General features: G+C 39.0%; 1 protein-coding gene across 4 annotated transcripts; it reads right to left on the minus strand.

Moving 5' to 3' along the window:
* Positions 1–878: 878 nt before the first annotated feature.
* KRCC1 (lysine rich coiled-coil 1) lies at positions 879–16,171 on the minus strand. 4 transcript variants are annotated; one of them, XM_016201821.2, is made up of 3 exons: positions 16,033–16,118; positions 5,697–5,799; positions 879–2,452 (listed from the first exon to the last, which is right to left on the minus strand). In XM_016201821.2, exon 3 carries the CDS (start codon positions 2,428–2,430, stop codon positions 1,660–1,662), a length of 771 nt encoding a protein of 256 aa, XP_016057307.1. In that variant the 5' UTR covers positions 2,431–2,452; positions 5,697–5,799; positions 16,033–16,118; the 3' UTR covers positions 879–1,659. The 4 variants fall into 4 exon arrangements, with proteins under 4 accessions (XP_016057307.1, XP_016057306.1, XP_087679808.1 ...); XM_016201820.2 differs by having other exon boundaries at positions 5,691–5,799; XM_087823682.1 differs by lacking the exon at positions 16,033–16,118 and adding an exon at positions 8,434–8,500 and having other exon boundaries at positions 5,691–5,799.

Below are 16,171 nucleotides of genomic sequence, written 5' to 3' on the forward strand. Positions count from 1 at the left end.
CCAGTGCACAAGGGGAGGGATTTGTCTTTTAAGAGCAGGGGCACCTTTACTGGTAACAGGAGGGAAATCAGAGAACAGACTACTTGAGGGTTTATAGATCTGGTGGTAGGATGATGAATATGTCCCCCTACGAAGGCTTCTATTTTCTCACTGCAGTGTGGTGAGGTGAGGTCATCAGCAGAGAAAGGGGAAGATTAGGGGAGAGAGGGGAGAATGTAAAAGATATCTGAGTGGGAAACTTACTAGGGAAATCTTGATGGATCGGTTTGTGTCATAGTTTAAAATGGGTCATTTAGCCCGGCCGGGCATGGCTCAGTGATTGAGCATCGACCTAGGATCCAGATCCAGGAGGTCACGGTTCGATTCCCGGTCGGGGCTCATGCCTGGATTGTAGGCTCAATCCTGTCAGGGGCGTGCAAGAGGTAGCCGATCATCTCTCTCATCGTTGATGTTTCAACTTTCTCTCCCTCTCCCTTCCTCTCTCTGAAATCAATAAAAGGTATATATATATATATATATATATATATTTAAAAGGGTCATCTATGCTCCCTTCCTTCCTTTCTTCTTTGCTACTTGGGACCCAGTGAGGTAGAAGGCTATGGAAGGTGGTGATCCAAAGAGGGGCCAGGGCTGAGTAAGGCAGCAGCCCAGCAAAGGTAGGGAGACTGGGTACATGAAAGAGCACCGAGGGGAGAGAGGGGAAAGTGGGTTTAAATATGAAGGTGTAGCAGGTAAGGAACTTTTGTAACTGTAAAGTGTGACCTGCCCAGAAGATCTTGCCTCTTAAGCACAAACTGCTCAGTTATTGCTCTTCTAGAAGAAAATCATCACTGAATGGGAACAGGTCACTGATACAGAACAACACATGAAGAAATTAGAACTTTATTATAAACATTTATTATAAACTGATTTTGTATTAAGACACTTTGAAACTTTAAAAACTATATGTAACTTAAGCTTACTATTTTAATGTACTTCATGTTCCACTTTTCAATCTAGAAAATACAAAGAGCTTCAAAAAAACCAAAACATGTATCTAACAGAGAGAAAAAAACTAAATAGCTTTGAGAAAACTAATGAATATAAAAATACCTCACCCCAAACTAAAACAAACCCAATCAAGAAACAGATTCTGCAAAGCCTATTAATTCTCCAATTTAAAATAAATGACTTCCCAAGGGAAAAATACTTCCATCATCATAGCAATTTGATGAATAAAAGCAAAGCCACTCTCATTAAGGGAAATTACATTATATATAAGAAAAATGTAATGCTTTTAGAAAATGAAGAAAAGTAACTTCCATGTTGGAGTTATCAAGCATACTAAATACTTTTTAAATTTTTAATTTTTTAATTTATTGATCTGAGAGAGAGAAAGAGAGAAAGAGACATCAATTTGTTGTTCCACTTATTTCTGCATTCACTGGTTGCTTCTTGCATGTGCCCTGACTGGGGATCAAACCCACAAGCTGGGCATATCGGGACAACGCTCCAACAACCTGCTACCCAGCCTGGGCCTAAATACTTTCTGTTCACCTGGCCTTTGTTAGAAGTTAAAGTACCTGCTTACATGAGAAAAGTGCTATGAACATGAACATCATGAAACCAAGCTCCTCAGTGAGTTTTCAGTTTAACCTCAGGAGAATCAACCCAAGAGCTTCAAAATCCAAGGATAGACTGGTCCCAGAGCATTTCCTCCTCTGTCCTTTCTTCGCCTTGTTCCTTTTTCTCTTTTCTACGCTTACGATCCTCTTTCTTAGAGGCTACATCTCGTCTTTTTTTCTCCCTTTGACTCTTAAGCTTTTCTGTACCAATCCTGACTGTTTCCACCTCTGTTTTGTTATTTTGGATGCTCTTGTGTTTGTCTAAATCTATTTCCTCACAACCCTTTTTCTTCTTATGCTTGGTCTGCTTCTCCTCTGATTTTTCTCTGCCTTCTTCCAGGTGCCTTTTTCTCTTCTGATGTATCCATTTATGACTGGCTTTATGGGCACTGGTACTGTTTTCTGAGACGTGCTTGTAAACTCTAGATTCTACATTGTATGAGCTATAATTATACTCTTGCTGACTAAGGTTCAGGGGTACTGGTTTTTCTGAGAAATAGTCCCTGGTGAATTGACAGTAGCTCGGGGAGTCTAGTCTCAGCCTGCTGTCATGAGCTGGTGGCCACCGAGGTAACTGGTTTTCCACTCTCTGTGAAATACTGTATGATCTTGCGTGGGTCTGGATGGTTTCAGATGGGAGTCTTTGATCAAACATTCTATATCTGGGTCTGAAATCAATCTCTTCTTTGTACCTACAGGTTTCCAAATAGTCCTCTCTCATCTCTCTGAAACAAGTCTTTGGTTCTAAGCCTCTGGCTTTCTGCACTCTGATATAATCTTCAAGTTCATCTTGAAAAGAGTCATATGTCTTCTTTGAATGCTTCATCAGGTTGACAACAAGGGATTCTCTGTAGAGAAGATAAAATAAAATTCTTCTTACTAGTTTATTTTGAATATATCTTTGCTCTTGAAGAGAGTTTCAAAACAGAACATAGAAGCCCAAACAAATTAAAACCGAATTCAGTATGAAAGTTAAGTATCATGACATTATATGTCAAAAAGGAACATCCGGATAATCAAGTATCTCCCAGGCTGCCCACAGGGAACTTTATCATTCTCAGAAGAGGCATAAGGGGGCTGAGAGGAGCTGACATGTAAGATTTTGTTTTGGGGTAAAAATGTAAGGCATGTAGAAATGTGTAGATAAGAACTACACATCCATGGTTGGTGGCCTGATCTAAATGTTCATATATTTCCTAAAGTTTTGATTAATTAGCTTCATGTACATTGTTTTCTTTTTTTGTTGTAAATTCTTGTACATTGTTTTCTAAGAGAACAGAACCATGAAGAAGTAATTCAATCTTTAAAATTTTAGTTCACCAAATAAAATTAAACACACATACTCACCTGACTAGAGTACTACAGAACTTAAAAATAAAAGGATGCTTATAAAATGGTCTGGGAATGCTAGAAATCAGAAATTCGGCTATGAGATAAAACTCTTAGGTACAGTACAGGGCATGAGGGAAAATGAGAGAACACAGTTCTGCCTCTTCTCTATGGGCTTGGATTCATTCCATGATTTCTGCTTGGTGGGAAAGCATTCTAGGATGCCTTCTAGTCTGTTCTCTATCAAACTGCTAGTGGGAGAGTTAGGGAGGACATGGAGGTGAAAGCTGAGAGAGGAGTTAATCTGAGGTACAGAGAAGTTTCAGAAAAAATTTAGAATACATATACTAGTTTTTGTTTGCTTGTTTGGTTCTTTTTTGGGGGGTGAGGGGCCGCACTATTCCCGCTTCTCTTCTTTTACCCTACCTAAAATCCTACATAAGTACAAATATAGCAGAAAATGTACTTACTATGAGATGATAATGCCCTAGATATTTCTGGTGATACATTTTTATCTCCAAAAATTAGGAGGTAGCATAACCCATGCAGAATCAAACATTCCTCCCTTTAAAAGAAAAATAAGCTAACATAGCACTCTGGAGTCACTAATGATCAGCCATCTTATCTGCAGATTTGAGATTAAAAAGGTGGTCTACATGAAGCCTAATTTGGTGAGTCAGAAAATGTAACTACTATTCAACTTAAATAGTATAAAAATTCTGAATAAATAAAATAACAAATATTTGATTAAATATATACAAAAAATTTGAACAGACACTTAAGAATAAACCAGCGGTTGAGCATTGACCTAGGATCCAGGAGATCGAGGTTTGATTCTCGGTCAGGGCACATGGCAGGGTTGGGGCCTCGATCCCCAGTCGGGGCTGTGCAGGAGACAGCCAATCAATGACTCTCTTATCATTGATGTTTTTTTCTCTCTCTCTCTCTCTCTCTCTCGCCCTCTCCCTTCCTCTCTCTGAAATCGATAAAGATATATTTAAAAAAAAAAAAAGAATACATACAAATGGCCAATAAACACATGAAAAGATATCATTAGTGGTAAGTCAATGTCAAATAAAACCATAATGAGATACCACCATGCACCCATTAGAATGACTGAAATGAAAAAGACTGACAATACCAGTGTTGATGAGGATGCAGAACAACTGGAATTCTCTTACATTGTTGGTGAGGACGTAAAATGGTACAATCACTTAGAAAACAGGTTAGTGGTTTCTGAGGAAGTTAAACAGACACCTACCACAGGGGCTGGTTATTCTACTCCTAGATATTTACCCCAAAGAAAAGAAAATATATGTCCATACAAAGACATGAGTGTTCATAGCAGTTTTATTTGTAATAGGCCCAGAAAGGAAAATACCCAAATGTTTGTAGATCAACAGATGAATGGATAAATCAAATAAATAGTGGTATATTCATACAATGGAATACTATCAGTGATAAAAAGGAATAAACTACTCAGACACTCAACAACATGGATGAATCTCAAAATAATGATGCTGAGTGAAAGAAGTCGACAGCCCTAACTGGTCTGGCTCAGTGGTTAGAGCACTAGCCCATGGACTGTAGGGTCCCGAGTTTGATTCTGACCAAGGGCACATACCTTGGTTGCAGGCTCCATCCCTGGCTCCAACTGGGGCATGTGTGGGAGGCAACCAATTGATGTGTCTCTCTCACATCGAGGTTTCTCTCTCTCCCTTCTACTCTTTCTGAGAAGCAATAGAAAAAATATCCTTGGGTGAGGATAGGAAAAAAAAAAGTCTGACAAAAGAGTACCTATACGACACTATTTACATAAATCTCTAAAAAATGCAAATCAATCTGTAGAAACAGTGATGCATCAAGATGAGGCAGGAAGAGTTGGGAGGGAGCGACTATAAAGGGCATTTCTTTTGGTATGGATATGTTTACTACCTTGATTGTGTTGGTAATTTTATGGGCATATACATCTGTCAAAACCCATCAAATTGTATACTTTAAATATGTACAGTTTATTGTACATCAACTATACCTAAATAAAGCTGTATTTAAAATGTCACTAACAAGATTGAAAATATGTTGATAATTGTTGAAATTGAATGATATGTACATGAGAGTTCATATTACTAACTCTTCTCTACTTTTATGTTTGAAAAATTTAATAATAAAAAGACTTTACACACAATACAATATACAGATGATGGATTACAGAATTGTACACCTGAAACCTATAATTTTATTAACCAGTGTCACCCGAATAAATTCAATAAAAAAGAAAAATAAGGAAAAGAAATATTTTACTTCACACTCACTAATCAAAATGACAAATGATATTAAGTGTAAGGATGGAAACTTCATTCATTGTTGGTGGGCATGTAAAATGTTGTAGCCACTTTGAAAAACAGTTTGGGAGTTTCTCAAAATTTTAAACAGAGAGTTACCATATGACCCAGAAATTTCACTCTTAGATATATACCCAAGGGAACTGAAAACCTATGTCCACATAAAAACTTGCATACAAATGTTCATAGCAGCATTATTCATAACAGCTAAAAAGTAGAAAAAACTCAATGTCCATCAACTGATGAATGGGGGAAATGTGGTATACTCATACAATGGAATATTATTTAGCAATAAAAAAGAATGAATTATTGATACATGGTACAACATGTATGACCCTTGAAGACATGTTAAGAAATGAGTCACAAAAGGCCGCAAACGGTGCAGAAATCAATAAAGAGGTAAATGGAACCTTACCCTTACCAGGCTGAGTACTTGGTGGAGAAATCTGATCATATTCACCCATTAACTGCTTCAGTTTCCTAGCATGAACTTTCCCCAACCGTGAGACTGCGAAACTGGGGAGCTAAAAGACACGATACAAAGATTGCAAAATTTATTTTTGTCCACTACTTCACTCCCAGTCACCTGAAAACAACCATAATATTATTATAAAGATTAAATCATTCAAAGTTTAGAATTCTATCATCAACATAGATTGTCTGAAAATTCACAAACTCCATCTTCAATGTCTTACTTTGCTTCCTGAAAATCTGCAACTAAAGCTCACTTTCTGAGCAAATATTTTACCGTGGAAAAAGTAATATTTTGTTTATTAGAACAAAGTGACGCCAAATTTATACCTCGTAATTTTTAATATATTTAGTCTGAACTAAGAGTTTAAAAATAGTTTTGTTTTCAAATCAAAGTATCAGCTTCAGTAGAAATAACCCTATGATTTAGAAGCCTTTTATTTTCAACTGACTGTATAATGTGAAATCCTTTGTGATTCAAACTATATTTCTACTCCACATATGCCTTTTACAAAAGGTATCTGTAAAAAGTTCAGTCTTGGCACTCTCCCTACAGGGAGCACGCCCATGCCATTCCCTTCCCCGTCTCCTTGCCCCACAGGCATGTATCCCCTACCCTCTAAGGAACCCTTTGAGACTTGCAACCAGGGGAGCAATAGGCAGCAGTAGCTCATCCAGGGCTCATCTCTTGAATCTGTCTCCAAGGCCCCTTTTCTCTCTCTGACTTCTGAGGGAGCCAAAGCAGCACAACCTAGGCTCTCCTGTTGCTGCTTCTATGCCCTCCCTTGTTTCACTGTCCTAAGTATATTTTTGCTGGGGTCAATAAATTCTTACTTACTTTGCTACAAAAAAAAAAAAAAAAATTCAGTCTTTGTTCATTCACATGGTATCAATGAATAAAATAAAGGAAGGTAAGACAGGTCATATTAAAATTTAAGTAGTATTTTTATTTTTATTTTATTTTAAAAAAAATATATCTTTATTGATTTCAGAGAAAGGAAAGGAGAGGGAGAGAGATAGAAACATCAATGATGAGAGAGTCATTGATCAAGCCCGCAACCTGGGCATGTGTCCTGACCAGGAATCGAACCCCGATCGCCTGGATCCCAGGTTGACGCTCAACCCCTGAGCCATGCCCAGCCGGGCTAAGTAGTATTTTTAATCTTCAACTAGATATCATTTCATATACCATTTCAAATCTTAATTTCCTGAATGCTTGGAAGACCATACTACTAGCTTTTTGCTCATTAGAATTTTGGTATGAAAATATTTAGCAAGCCTATAATACGAAATATATTTTTACTTAGTCCAGAAAATACTATTCTGAAGAAGTTATTGGGGCACCAGTAGGAGTCTGGACTTTATGGAAATTATCTGGGGTACTAGTATCAAAAGGCTGGTCTAGGAAATCCAGCCTTGGAATTGTTTTTTTTTTTTTTTAATAGAAGACCATCTCAAGTAATGCAGTCTTTTAAAATAGTTACTAATTCTAGTTATACTACTAATGTCATGTGATTCCATGGAAGAATCACAAACCATTATTACCCAATGGTAGGCAACCATCCTCCGTATTTGGCACAAACATGACCACAAGCAAGGCTCACCAAGCAAGGATTAGACAAGCCACTCAAAGCTACAGTCATATTCACATATTAACTTCTAGAATATTTGCTAAAAGTGTTTCTCACCACAATAATTTATGTCAAAATTACAACATTTATACTTGAGGTCTATACTACTACCTAGAGTTCCTAACAGTTGAAATTTGTTTTATAGAAGTTTACTAGTTTATAAATGCAATGCCAGTCATGGAACACCAAAATACTTTCTATGCAGCCATTTAAATAAGTGAGTTGGAACCACATAGAGAAATGTCCATGATAACATTAATAGTGTATAGATGTAGAACTATATCTGCCTACATACCTACCTACCTGCCTTCCTATTGATCTAAAATCCAATTTTAATATAAAAATATTCAACACACAGAACCAAAATTTAAATATATACATAAGTACTGACTGTAAGGAAGGAGTTAAAGGAGCTGGATTGTAATCCATTCCCTTCCTTTCCCAGAAGAGGAAGAGGAAAGGTGGCAGGTGACCTCTGGACCTTGAGTAAAGAGCCTGATGATATTTGCTAGGAGGAAGAAAACTTATCTCTGAAATGCTCTTAGCAAGATGTCTGTGGCTAAAGATTACCTATAGCAGATAAATCTAGGATTTCTGCGGCATATTTCCTGAAGAATGCCACATAAGCTAACAACTCTCTGGGATATAAAATGCAGGATCATAATTTAAACACTTTGACTGTGTGAGGTGACTCTCATTTAGAAAACTCATCTATTATTTTGGATCAGAGAAGCATGATTAATGTGGGAAAACATGGTCTGATAAGCCATCTTTCATGTACTACATCTCTCTGTTTTGTTAGAGCCTTTTGATTGCTTGTACCCTTTAAGTAATCAGTAAACTTTGATACTAGGTAATATTACTGATTCTTGTGAGTCTGATTTGATGGTCTTATCTTGTGTGTTAGCTCAACACCCGTAAGAAAAAAATCTGAAAAGATACACTAAACTTAATGGGGTTTGGGGAATGGGGTTAGAAAAAAAGCCAGTGGGAACATTTAACGTTTTGCTATCTGAACATATCTGTATTGTTTAAATTTTTTAAAAAAATCCTCACCGGCCCAGCCGGGCGTGGCTCAGCGGTTGAGCGTTGACCTAGGATCCAGGAGATCGGGGTTCGATTTCCGGTCAGGGCACACGCCTGGGTTGCGGGCTGCAGCCAATCAATGACTCTCATCATTGATGTTTCTATATCTCTCTCTCCATCTCCTTTCCTCTCCCTGAAATCAATAAAGATATATTTAAAAAAAAAAAATCCTCACCCGAGGATATGTTTATTGATTTTTTTTTAGAGAGAGGGGGAGGGTGAGAGAGAGAGAGAAACATTGATGTGAGAGGGAAACATCAATCGGTTGCCTCCCATATGCCCTCCAAGAGGGGATCGAACCTGCAACCCAAGTGTGTGTCCTGACTGGGAATAGAACCCACAACCCTTTGATGTACAGGACGATGCTCCAGTCAACCGAGCCACACTAGCTAGGGCTGTTTAAATTTTTGCAAAGAATATATATTACTTTATAATTAAAAATGCCATAAAAATTTAAAGGTTCTACAGGAAATCATTGAACTAAGCTTAATTTTCAGTACCAGTGTATAGATAAAAAGGTTTGCTTAAAAATATGTTCAAAGAACTGTAAATCTGAAACATTTTAATCAGCTTAACAATAACCCACAACCTTCGGACCAACTAATCTGAAACATTTTAGAAAGGGCTTAATAAATATATTTTAAAATATGTCTTTATTGAATTCAGAGAGAGGAAGGAAGAAGGAGAGAGATAGAAACATCAATGTTGAGAGTGTCATTGATCAGCTGCCTCCTGCATGCCCCCTACTAGAGGCTGAATCCACGACCTGGGCATGTGCCCTGACCAGGAATCGAACCGTGATCTCCAGGATCATAGGTTGATGCTCAACTGCTGAGCCATGCCGGCTAGACCAGATTGCCCATTTCTGAAAGTGAACATTGTAAGCTGAATGGATGGAAAAAAAAGCAGTTCTATAGACAGTAACCTCACAGGGTGATCTGACCATGAATTCCTAACAGGGTAGGTCATGGTGGGTTGTCATGCCCCAGGCATATAACTTTTTAGTAAAAGGTTTATCTGTGCTTTAAGCAAGCCTTTACCATTGTTTCTATGCATCTAGGTCAGTGATTTTCAACTCCTGTGCTCCAAGAATTTTTTAAACATGCAGTACTTGACTATTTGGTCAGGGGCACTGACCTCTTTTCCCCTAGAATGTTTAAAAAAAAAAAAAAAAAAGACAACAGCCGACACAATAACCTTCGGGTATGAATGCCCTGTCTTGAACCATAAATATACAGGTCATATAACAGAGCTGCATCTTATTAATCATGTTGCATAATAAGGTTACATCTGACTGGTTAACTCTTGGTACCAGAAATCCTTATATATAAGCATAGGCACCTAATTTTTTTTTTTTAAAAAGTCACTTTGGAGCAAAAAGGTAGATAATTACTAATATTATCATTATTTATAAACCAATGAAAATTATATATATATTTTTGTCAGATAGGTAAAAAACATATTATTTTAATGTGCTGCAGATTTTTAGTAAATAGTTTACATGTGCCATGAGATGAAAAAGGTTGAAAATCGCTGATCTAGGTCAACACATCTTCGCAATAACCACACTTCAAGAGAGCATATAATCTTATTAACTGTCTTGTAATTCAATCCCCACTTTGCTTCCTTAATCTCAAATGCATAAAAGAAACTGCAAACTGTTATTCTCTGGAGCACTTGAGATCTTGCTTCCTGGCACATTTTTTTTCAGTTTGGCTCAATAAACTCGTAGAAAAATTTTCTACAGGTTTGGACGTTTTCTTATTTTGGCAGCTGACACTAAAGAGACTTTGAGTCACCTTTAAGTCCTCACTCACCAAGCTCTTACTTTATCTTTATCTGTATTAAATAGTATCATATCCCCACGCTCAAAATCTCAGCCATATTTCTCCCTATCAAGCCCTGATTCATGTCAATTTTAGTTTTATAATTTTTTTTCCAAATCTATCTCTTCATTTTTCTTTCTTTAAAAGAATCGTTTAAAATTGATTTTTAAAGAGAAAGGAAAGGAGAGGGAGGGAGAGGGAACCATCGAGTGGTTACCTCCAGGATGCCCCCTACCGGGGATCGAGCCCCAAACCTGGGCATTTGCCCTGACCAGGAACTGAACCTGCAACCTTTCAATGAACGGGGCAACAACGAACCAACTGGACCTCACTGGCCAGGGCTATCTCTTCATTTTTCAATCCCCATAACATGACTTAGTTCAAGTTCTCCATGCCTTTGGGCTTTATTCAACTTTATCACTATTAACTGAACTTTGTCTTCAAGGACCATGGTTGGTACTGAGGGACAGGATAGAAAAAAAGAGATGAATATTTATTGACTACTGTATGCCAAACAAGATAATAGATTATTCTTTCCATCTTTTATCTCTGCAAGAGAACTGGAATTTTCCACATTTTGAAGATTAAGATATCAGGATGAAAATAAATTAAAATTGCTTGCCACATGTGTTAAATCATAGAGCTGGATCTTAAACCTTGGTTTATCTCAACTCTTTCCATTATATATACATAGCTGTTCCACACATAGGGAATTATAAATAAGGGAACAAGACAATTTCTAGTATCAAGGAATTTACAATTTTGTAAAAATGATATGCAAAGAACTATAATGTAGGACAAAAACGTGTTGAGTGCTTTAAGACATAGGAGGTACAATGTTTTCTTGCTTAGGATTTTGGGAAAGGCTTTGTGGAGAATGGATTTGGACTGTCCTTAGGAGATGGGCAAAATTTAAAGAAAAAAATGAATAAAGAAAGGGTATTCTGGAGGAGGGAAGGACATTAGAAAAGGCATATCTGATTTATCATCTATCTATCTATCTAATCTATTTTGACTGTGCTTCTAGGAAATGTGATTAAGGACACTGTTTGGGGATAAACCACATCCTCCCAAAACATGAGTTCAAGTCTTAACTATCAGTGCCAATGAACTTGACCTTATTTGGAAATAGGGTCTTTGCAGATGTAATCAAGTTAAAATGAAGATACTGGATTAGAATGGGCCCTAACCCAATGATTTGTATCCCTTTTAAGAGAAGACAGGCACACAAAGAGAGGGCTACCATATTATGATGGTTGCAGAATGCGTATCTGTTTTAGATAAAACAAGATGTGCATAAAGGTAGAGAAAGACAGGGCTGTAAAGGCAAAATGGAGCCAGATCATAATAGACCTTATTTGAGCACTTGAATTGAATTCTGCAGTCAATAGGGGAAAAGACTCAAAATGGGGATAATGGTAAGGAGGGTATCACAGGCAAGAGTTTACTGGGCTGAACCAGAATCGTGGTAGTGAGGAGAGAAAAGGGAAGAATTTAAGAGACATTCTACAGGTGGAATCAAAAGAATTTTTTATAGTTGGGGAGAGAGCAGGTAGAATTGGGAAGCATGGATAACTTTAAGGCTTTTATCCCAGTGAAGTCAGAATAACGAAGAGGAAGAAGGGAAGTTACTACTGCTGTTGTAATTCTTCCCCAGAAGGCAGGAAGTGAGGAGTGGAGAAGCGTAGTATTCAAAAAGATAAATTTGATTTTGGAAAAAACTCAGATTCTATCATTATCTTTCACATCTGTCCTTTCCTTTCCTCTATGTTCCATCCCTCTAGTGTTCAATCCCTTTATGTAAAACTGGGTTTAAATAACTTGCAGGTATTCAATGTACCTTCAAATTCCTTACAAATTAAGATTACAAATTAACATAGTTGGGCACTTGAACTAACTGTATATGTACCAAACTTCTGTGAACATGGTGGGCAACAGGAACCATTAGAGGAACAGAAAGATAGTAGTAAATTCTAGGTGTTGTAGAAATCTTCCCTTGGAAAATTTTGATGCTACCTCTATTTATTTTGTTTTGTATTATTTTGCATAGTGAATACTACTTACTCATTACAAAGTCTGTAGCATCCTAGTTTGAAGAACACAGATCACGACCATTGTGGAGTACAATGAAATGATCTCTTCCCCTGAACTTGACAATATTTTCATTCTTATATTGCATTTAGCTTAGCTTTTTTTTTTTTTAGTAGATGCCATATTACAGATTTCTAATGATCTTCGTAATTGCTAAAATCCTAGAAGAATCTCCTAACAAAGTTTTTAAAGAAAAATAAGATACTGGTTAAGTAACAAGCAACATTTTTTTTCCTCTTCTTGTTCATGAATGCTTTTCCTAAAATTTATTTTATTTATTTATTTGAGAAAAGGGAAAGGGAGATTGAAATATCAATGATGAGAGTCACTGATCGGCTGCCTTCTGCACGCCCCCTACTGGGAACTGAGCCCCAAACCGAGGCGCATGCCCTGAGCGGGAATCAAACCGTGATCTCCTGGTTCATGGGTTGGCACTCAACCACTGAGCCACACCAGCTGGGCTGTTCATGTACTCTTAATTGGCAATTGTTTAAGGTTTTTATAAATACCTAAACTAAAAATTTATTGAGCCTTACTAGTGTTTTTTGTTGTTAATCCTCACCCAAGGATATTTTTTCCATTTATTTTTAGAGAGAATAGAAGGAGGGAAGGAAAAAGGGAGGGACAGAGAAAGAGAAACACCTATGTGAGAGAGACACATCAATTGGTTGCCTCTTGCACATGCCCAACCAGGACTAGGGATGGACCCTTTGGCACATGGGCCAACACTGGCCGGGGCTAGTGTTTTAAAGAGTATAATATATCAAAGTATATTAAGCAGTGGTTAACTGAACAGTTACTGAAACAAATTATATTTTGTTTACCAAATCCTAGTGAATAGTCTCAGTCCTAAATCAACAGAGATTTCATTACTCTCTGAATGTCATCTGATGGCCATTATAGGTCAAAATTTCATGTTTTATGAATTGCCATTCTAGTACACAGCCAAGACATGGAATGATTATCAACACAAAACTAAATCAGCTAACAATTTTAAAGCTGTCAAGAACCTCAGTTTGGTTAGTGCAGAGTTCCTCAACCTCAACCATACTGACATTTTGGGTAAAGGAATCCTTCGTTGTGTGTGTGTCTACCCCGAGCATTTCAGGATGTTTGCAGCATCTCTGGCCTATACAAAACAGATGCCTGTAGCACGTGCTTTCGCTATGCCCTACCTTGACTAGTGGTAAAAATAAAAAATGTCTCCAGACATTGCCAAATGTCCTCTCCGGTGGGGTTTGGGGGCAAAGGTACCCCTAGTTGGAAACCACTCAATTGGGCTAATCCAATTACCCCTCCCCACAGATGACAAAACTCAAAGAAAAAAAAGTTTGGGACTTGGAAAGCTTAAAAGAAAAGTTTGGTACTTACTCAGGGTCATACAGGTAGTGGAGAAAATAGCACTAGAACCTACTACTAATCAACTCCTATTCCAGTATTCTCATTATACCACCTAGAAGTGGTATAAAGGTTATTACTAGCATTGTGTGAACTGACATCATTAAGTCTTTAGTAATTTTGCACATATTCAGTTATCACAAAAAAAACCCCACCCCAAACAAAATACCCTCCCCCCCCCCCGAAAATGCCAAGTCAGGCAAAAAGCTGTTTTTCCACAAGAAACTGTTTCTAAATCTTCCTGTGATCTTGTTATAACAGCCAAATTGAACTGTAGTCTTGACACCTATAAACTGCTCAGGCTTGTTGGTGAGAGGCAGGATGTTTGGTATGAAAAAGAAAAAAAAAAAAAATCCAGATATATTTTAAATCTCACTAGACACTAAGTCTAGTCTTTCAAATTGCCCTCACTAAGATACTTAATGGAACATCATCTGGTTGCAATGAATTTCTAATTTCCATTTTTAATGAATAAAATTTATATAAAGTGCTTACTAAATGTTTTTTAAAAATTATATTTTACTACTTTGTTATTCCTCCAAAGTGAAAGGTGTAAAAGATTATGGAAAAGCACACAAAAATAGAATATATCATGGAAGAGGGTAAAAATAAAATTATTTTATGAGGTTATTATATTTATTGGTGTCCCTCCAGAAGAAAGGAATTATTCTACGACATTCTGGCTTCCACCATCTTTCACTCTGGAGACAAAAAGCAACACAAGGTAATACAGTAAATACTAAAAGTTAGTTATTAAAATGCAGATGGCTAAATGTTTTACTGAGATCTTCTGTAGATGGATCAAACTCCATCTAAAATCACTTCCAAAGCTGCCTTACAGCCTTTCCTCAGCTGGGAATAAGCAGGCTGTTGGCAGGTAGAGCCTTGTAAGAATTTAAACAGCTCTTAGACAGAAACAATCAAGAAATAGCCTTTCCTATCACAGAAAACGTGTTGGTGAGAACCGTAAAACCTTTTGGCAGGGTCACTCCTTCCAAACCCCCGCACAAAGAAACATAACCAAATTTTAATCATGGTCTCTAGCAGCCTGAGGTGGAATCCCTGGGATGACCTAGTCCCTTCCGAACTTGTCAGGAAAAGCTCCGGGCTGTCAAAACAAATTTACTGTTTGTTCCAGCCAACACCCGAGGATAGGCTCCTGATCTCTTTTTTATTTTTTAGCTTTATTTTTATTGTTGACACTATTACAGGTGACTTCAAAGTGCTCCTGATCTCTGTAGCAGTACTTGCTAAACATGGCTCTCCACTGTGACTTCTTCCTCTGGCCCTGGAAGATGGGTGTGTATGTCCTACAGTTCAGGGTTGTCTTTCTCAAGGACCTGATAGTCACTCCTCTGAAATGCAGTCATCAGGAAATACAGGCCTCAGCCCCCCAGTCCCGGTGGGAGGAAAGAATCCTGATTTCCTAATGTAGCCAGCAAACAGACACAGCTAACTGCATTCACACTAACCAGCCCTTTGCAATTTTTCACTTCCCTGAGTCGACTTGGACCCCACCTCTCCCTCATTTCGTCATTTTCCCTTTAAAACGCCCAGTCCCGTCTGCGCAAACCGAACGGAGCTCAGCTCTTTTCCCTACTGCCGGTAGCTCCAGATGTTTTCACCGCTGGGATGTCTGCCTTTGTCTTATTTGACATTGGTGGGTTCACAGTAAGAGTCGGATCCCCATCAACACAGGCCTGTAAATCTTAGAAGCCTGTTTATCCTCAAAAAGCCAAGGGGAGCTCTCCAAAGTGATCCCTCAGAAACGTCCCCCCTCCTCTCCCCTCCCCCCAGCGCCCTTGTAACTTTAAGCTCCTAGGTTACTTCCTACTCCGCTTCTCCCTAATTACGGTAACGTTTTTATTTCCCAGGGTGTCGAATTTCACCCAGCGGAGGTCTGCCCCCTTCCAGGTCCCCGGACCTCCATCTCCGCCTCTGTCCCCTCAACCTTGGGCCTCCTCCTCCACGCCCTTCCTCCCTGACGCTGCGGGCCCGCGGGCCTCCTCCTGGCCGCCTCTCTCTCGCTCACACCTCGGCCTCCTCCGCCGACCGAGGCGCCCTTTCCCTCCACACGCCACTCGGGGGGCCCTGGCGCCCCTCTCCCGGCGGCGGGCGGCGGGGAGAGCCGAGCTGGGTCGGCCATTTTGCACACTCCGGGCGCGCAGGGCCGGCTGGGCGCAGGGCCTTCACTGGGCCGCGGACTTGAGGGGCTGAAGGCGGGGCCGCCCCCGCCGCCGGGGCGGGAACTCACCTTCTTTGAGGCAGGGGCGGGCGTCTACAACTACTGTCCCCCTCCCCGCCAACGCCGCCGGCCGGGGGGTAGGCCGAGGTGGAGGTGGCGGAGAGGCAAGGACAACCGCTGCCGCCACCGCCGCCTCCGCCGCCGAGCA

The sequence above is a fragment of the Miniopterus natalensis genome, chromosome 13, assembly GCF_054644295.1.
Source record: "Miniopterus natalensis isolate mMinNat1 chromosome 13, mMinNat1.hap1, whole genome shotgun sequence".
Lineage (NCBI taxonomy): Eukaryota > Metazoa > Chordata > Mammalia > Chiroptera > Miniopteridae > Miniopterus > Miniopterus natalensis.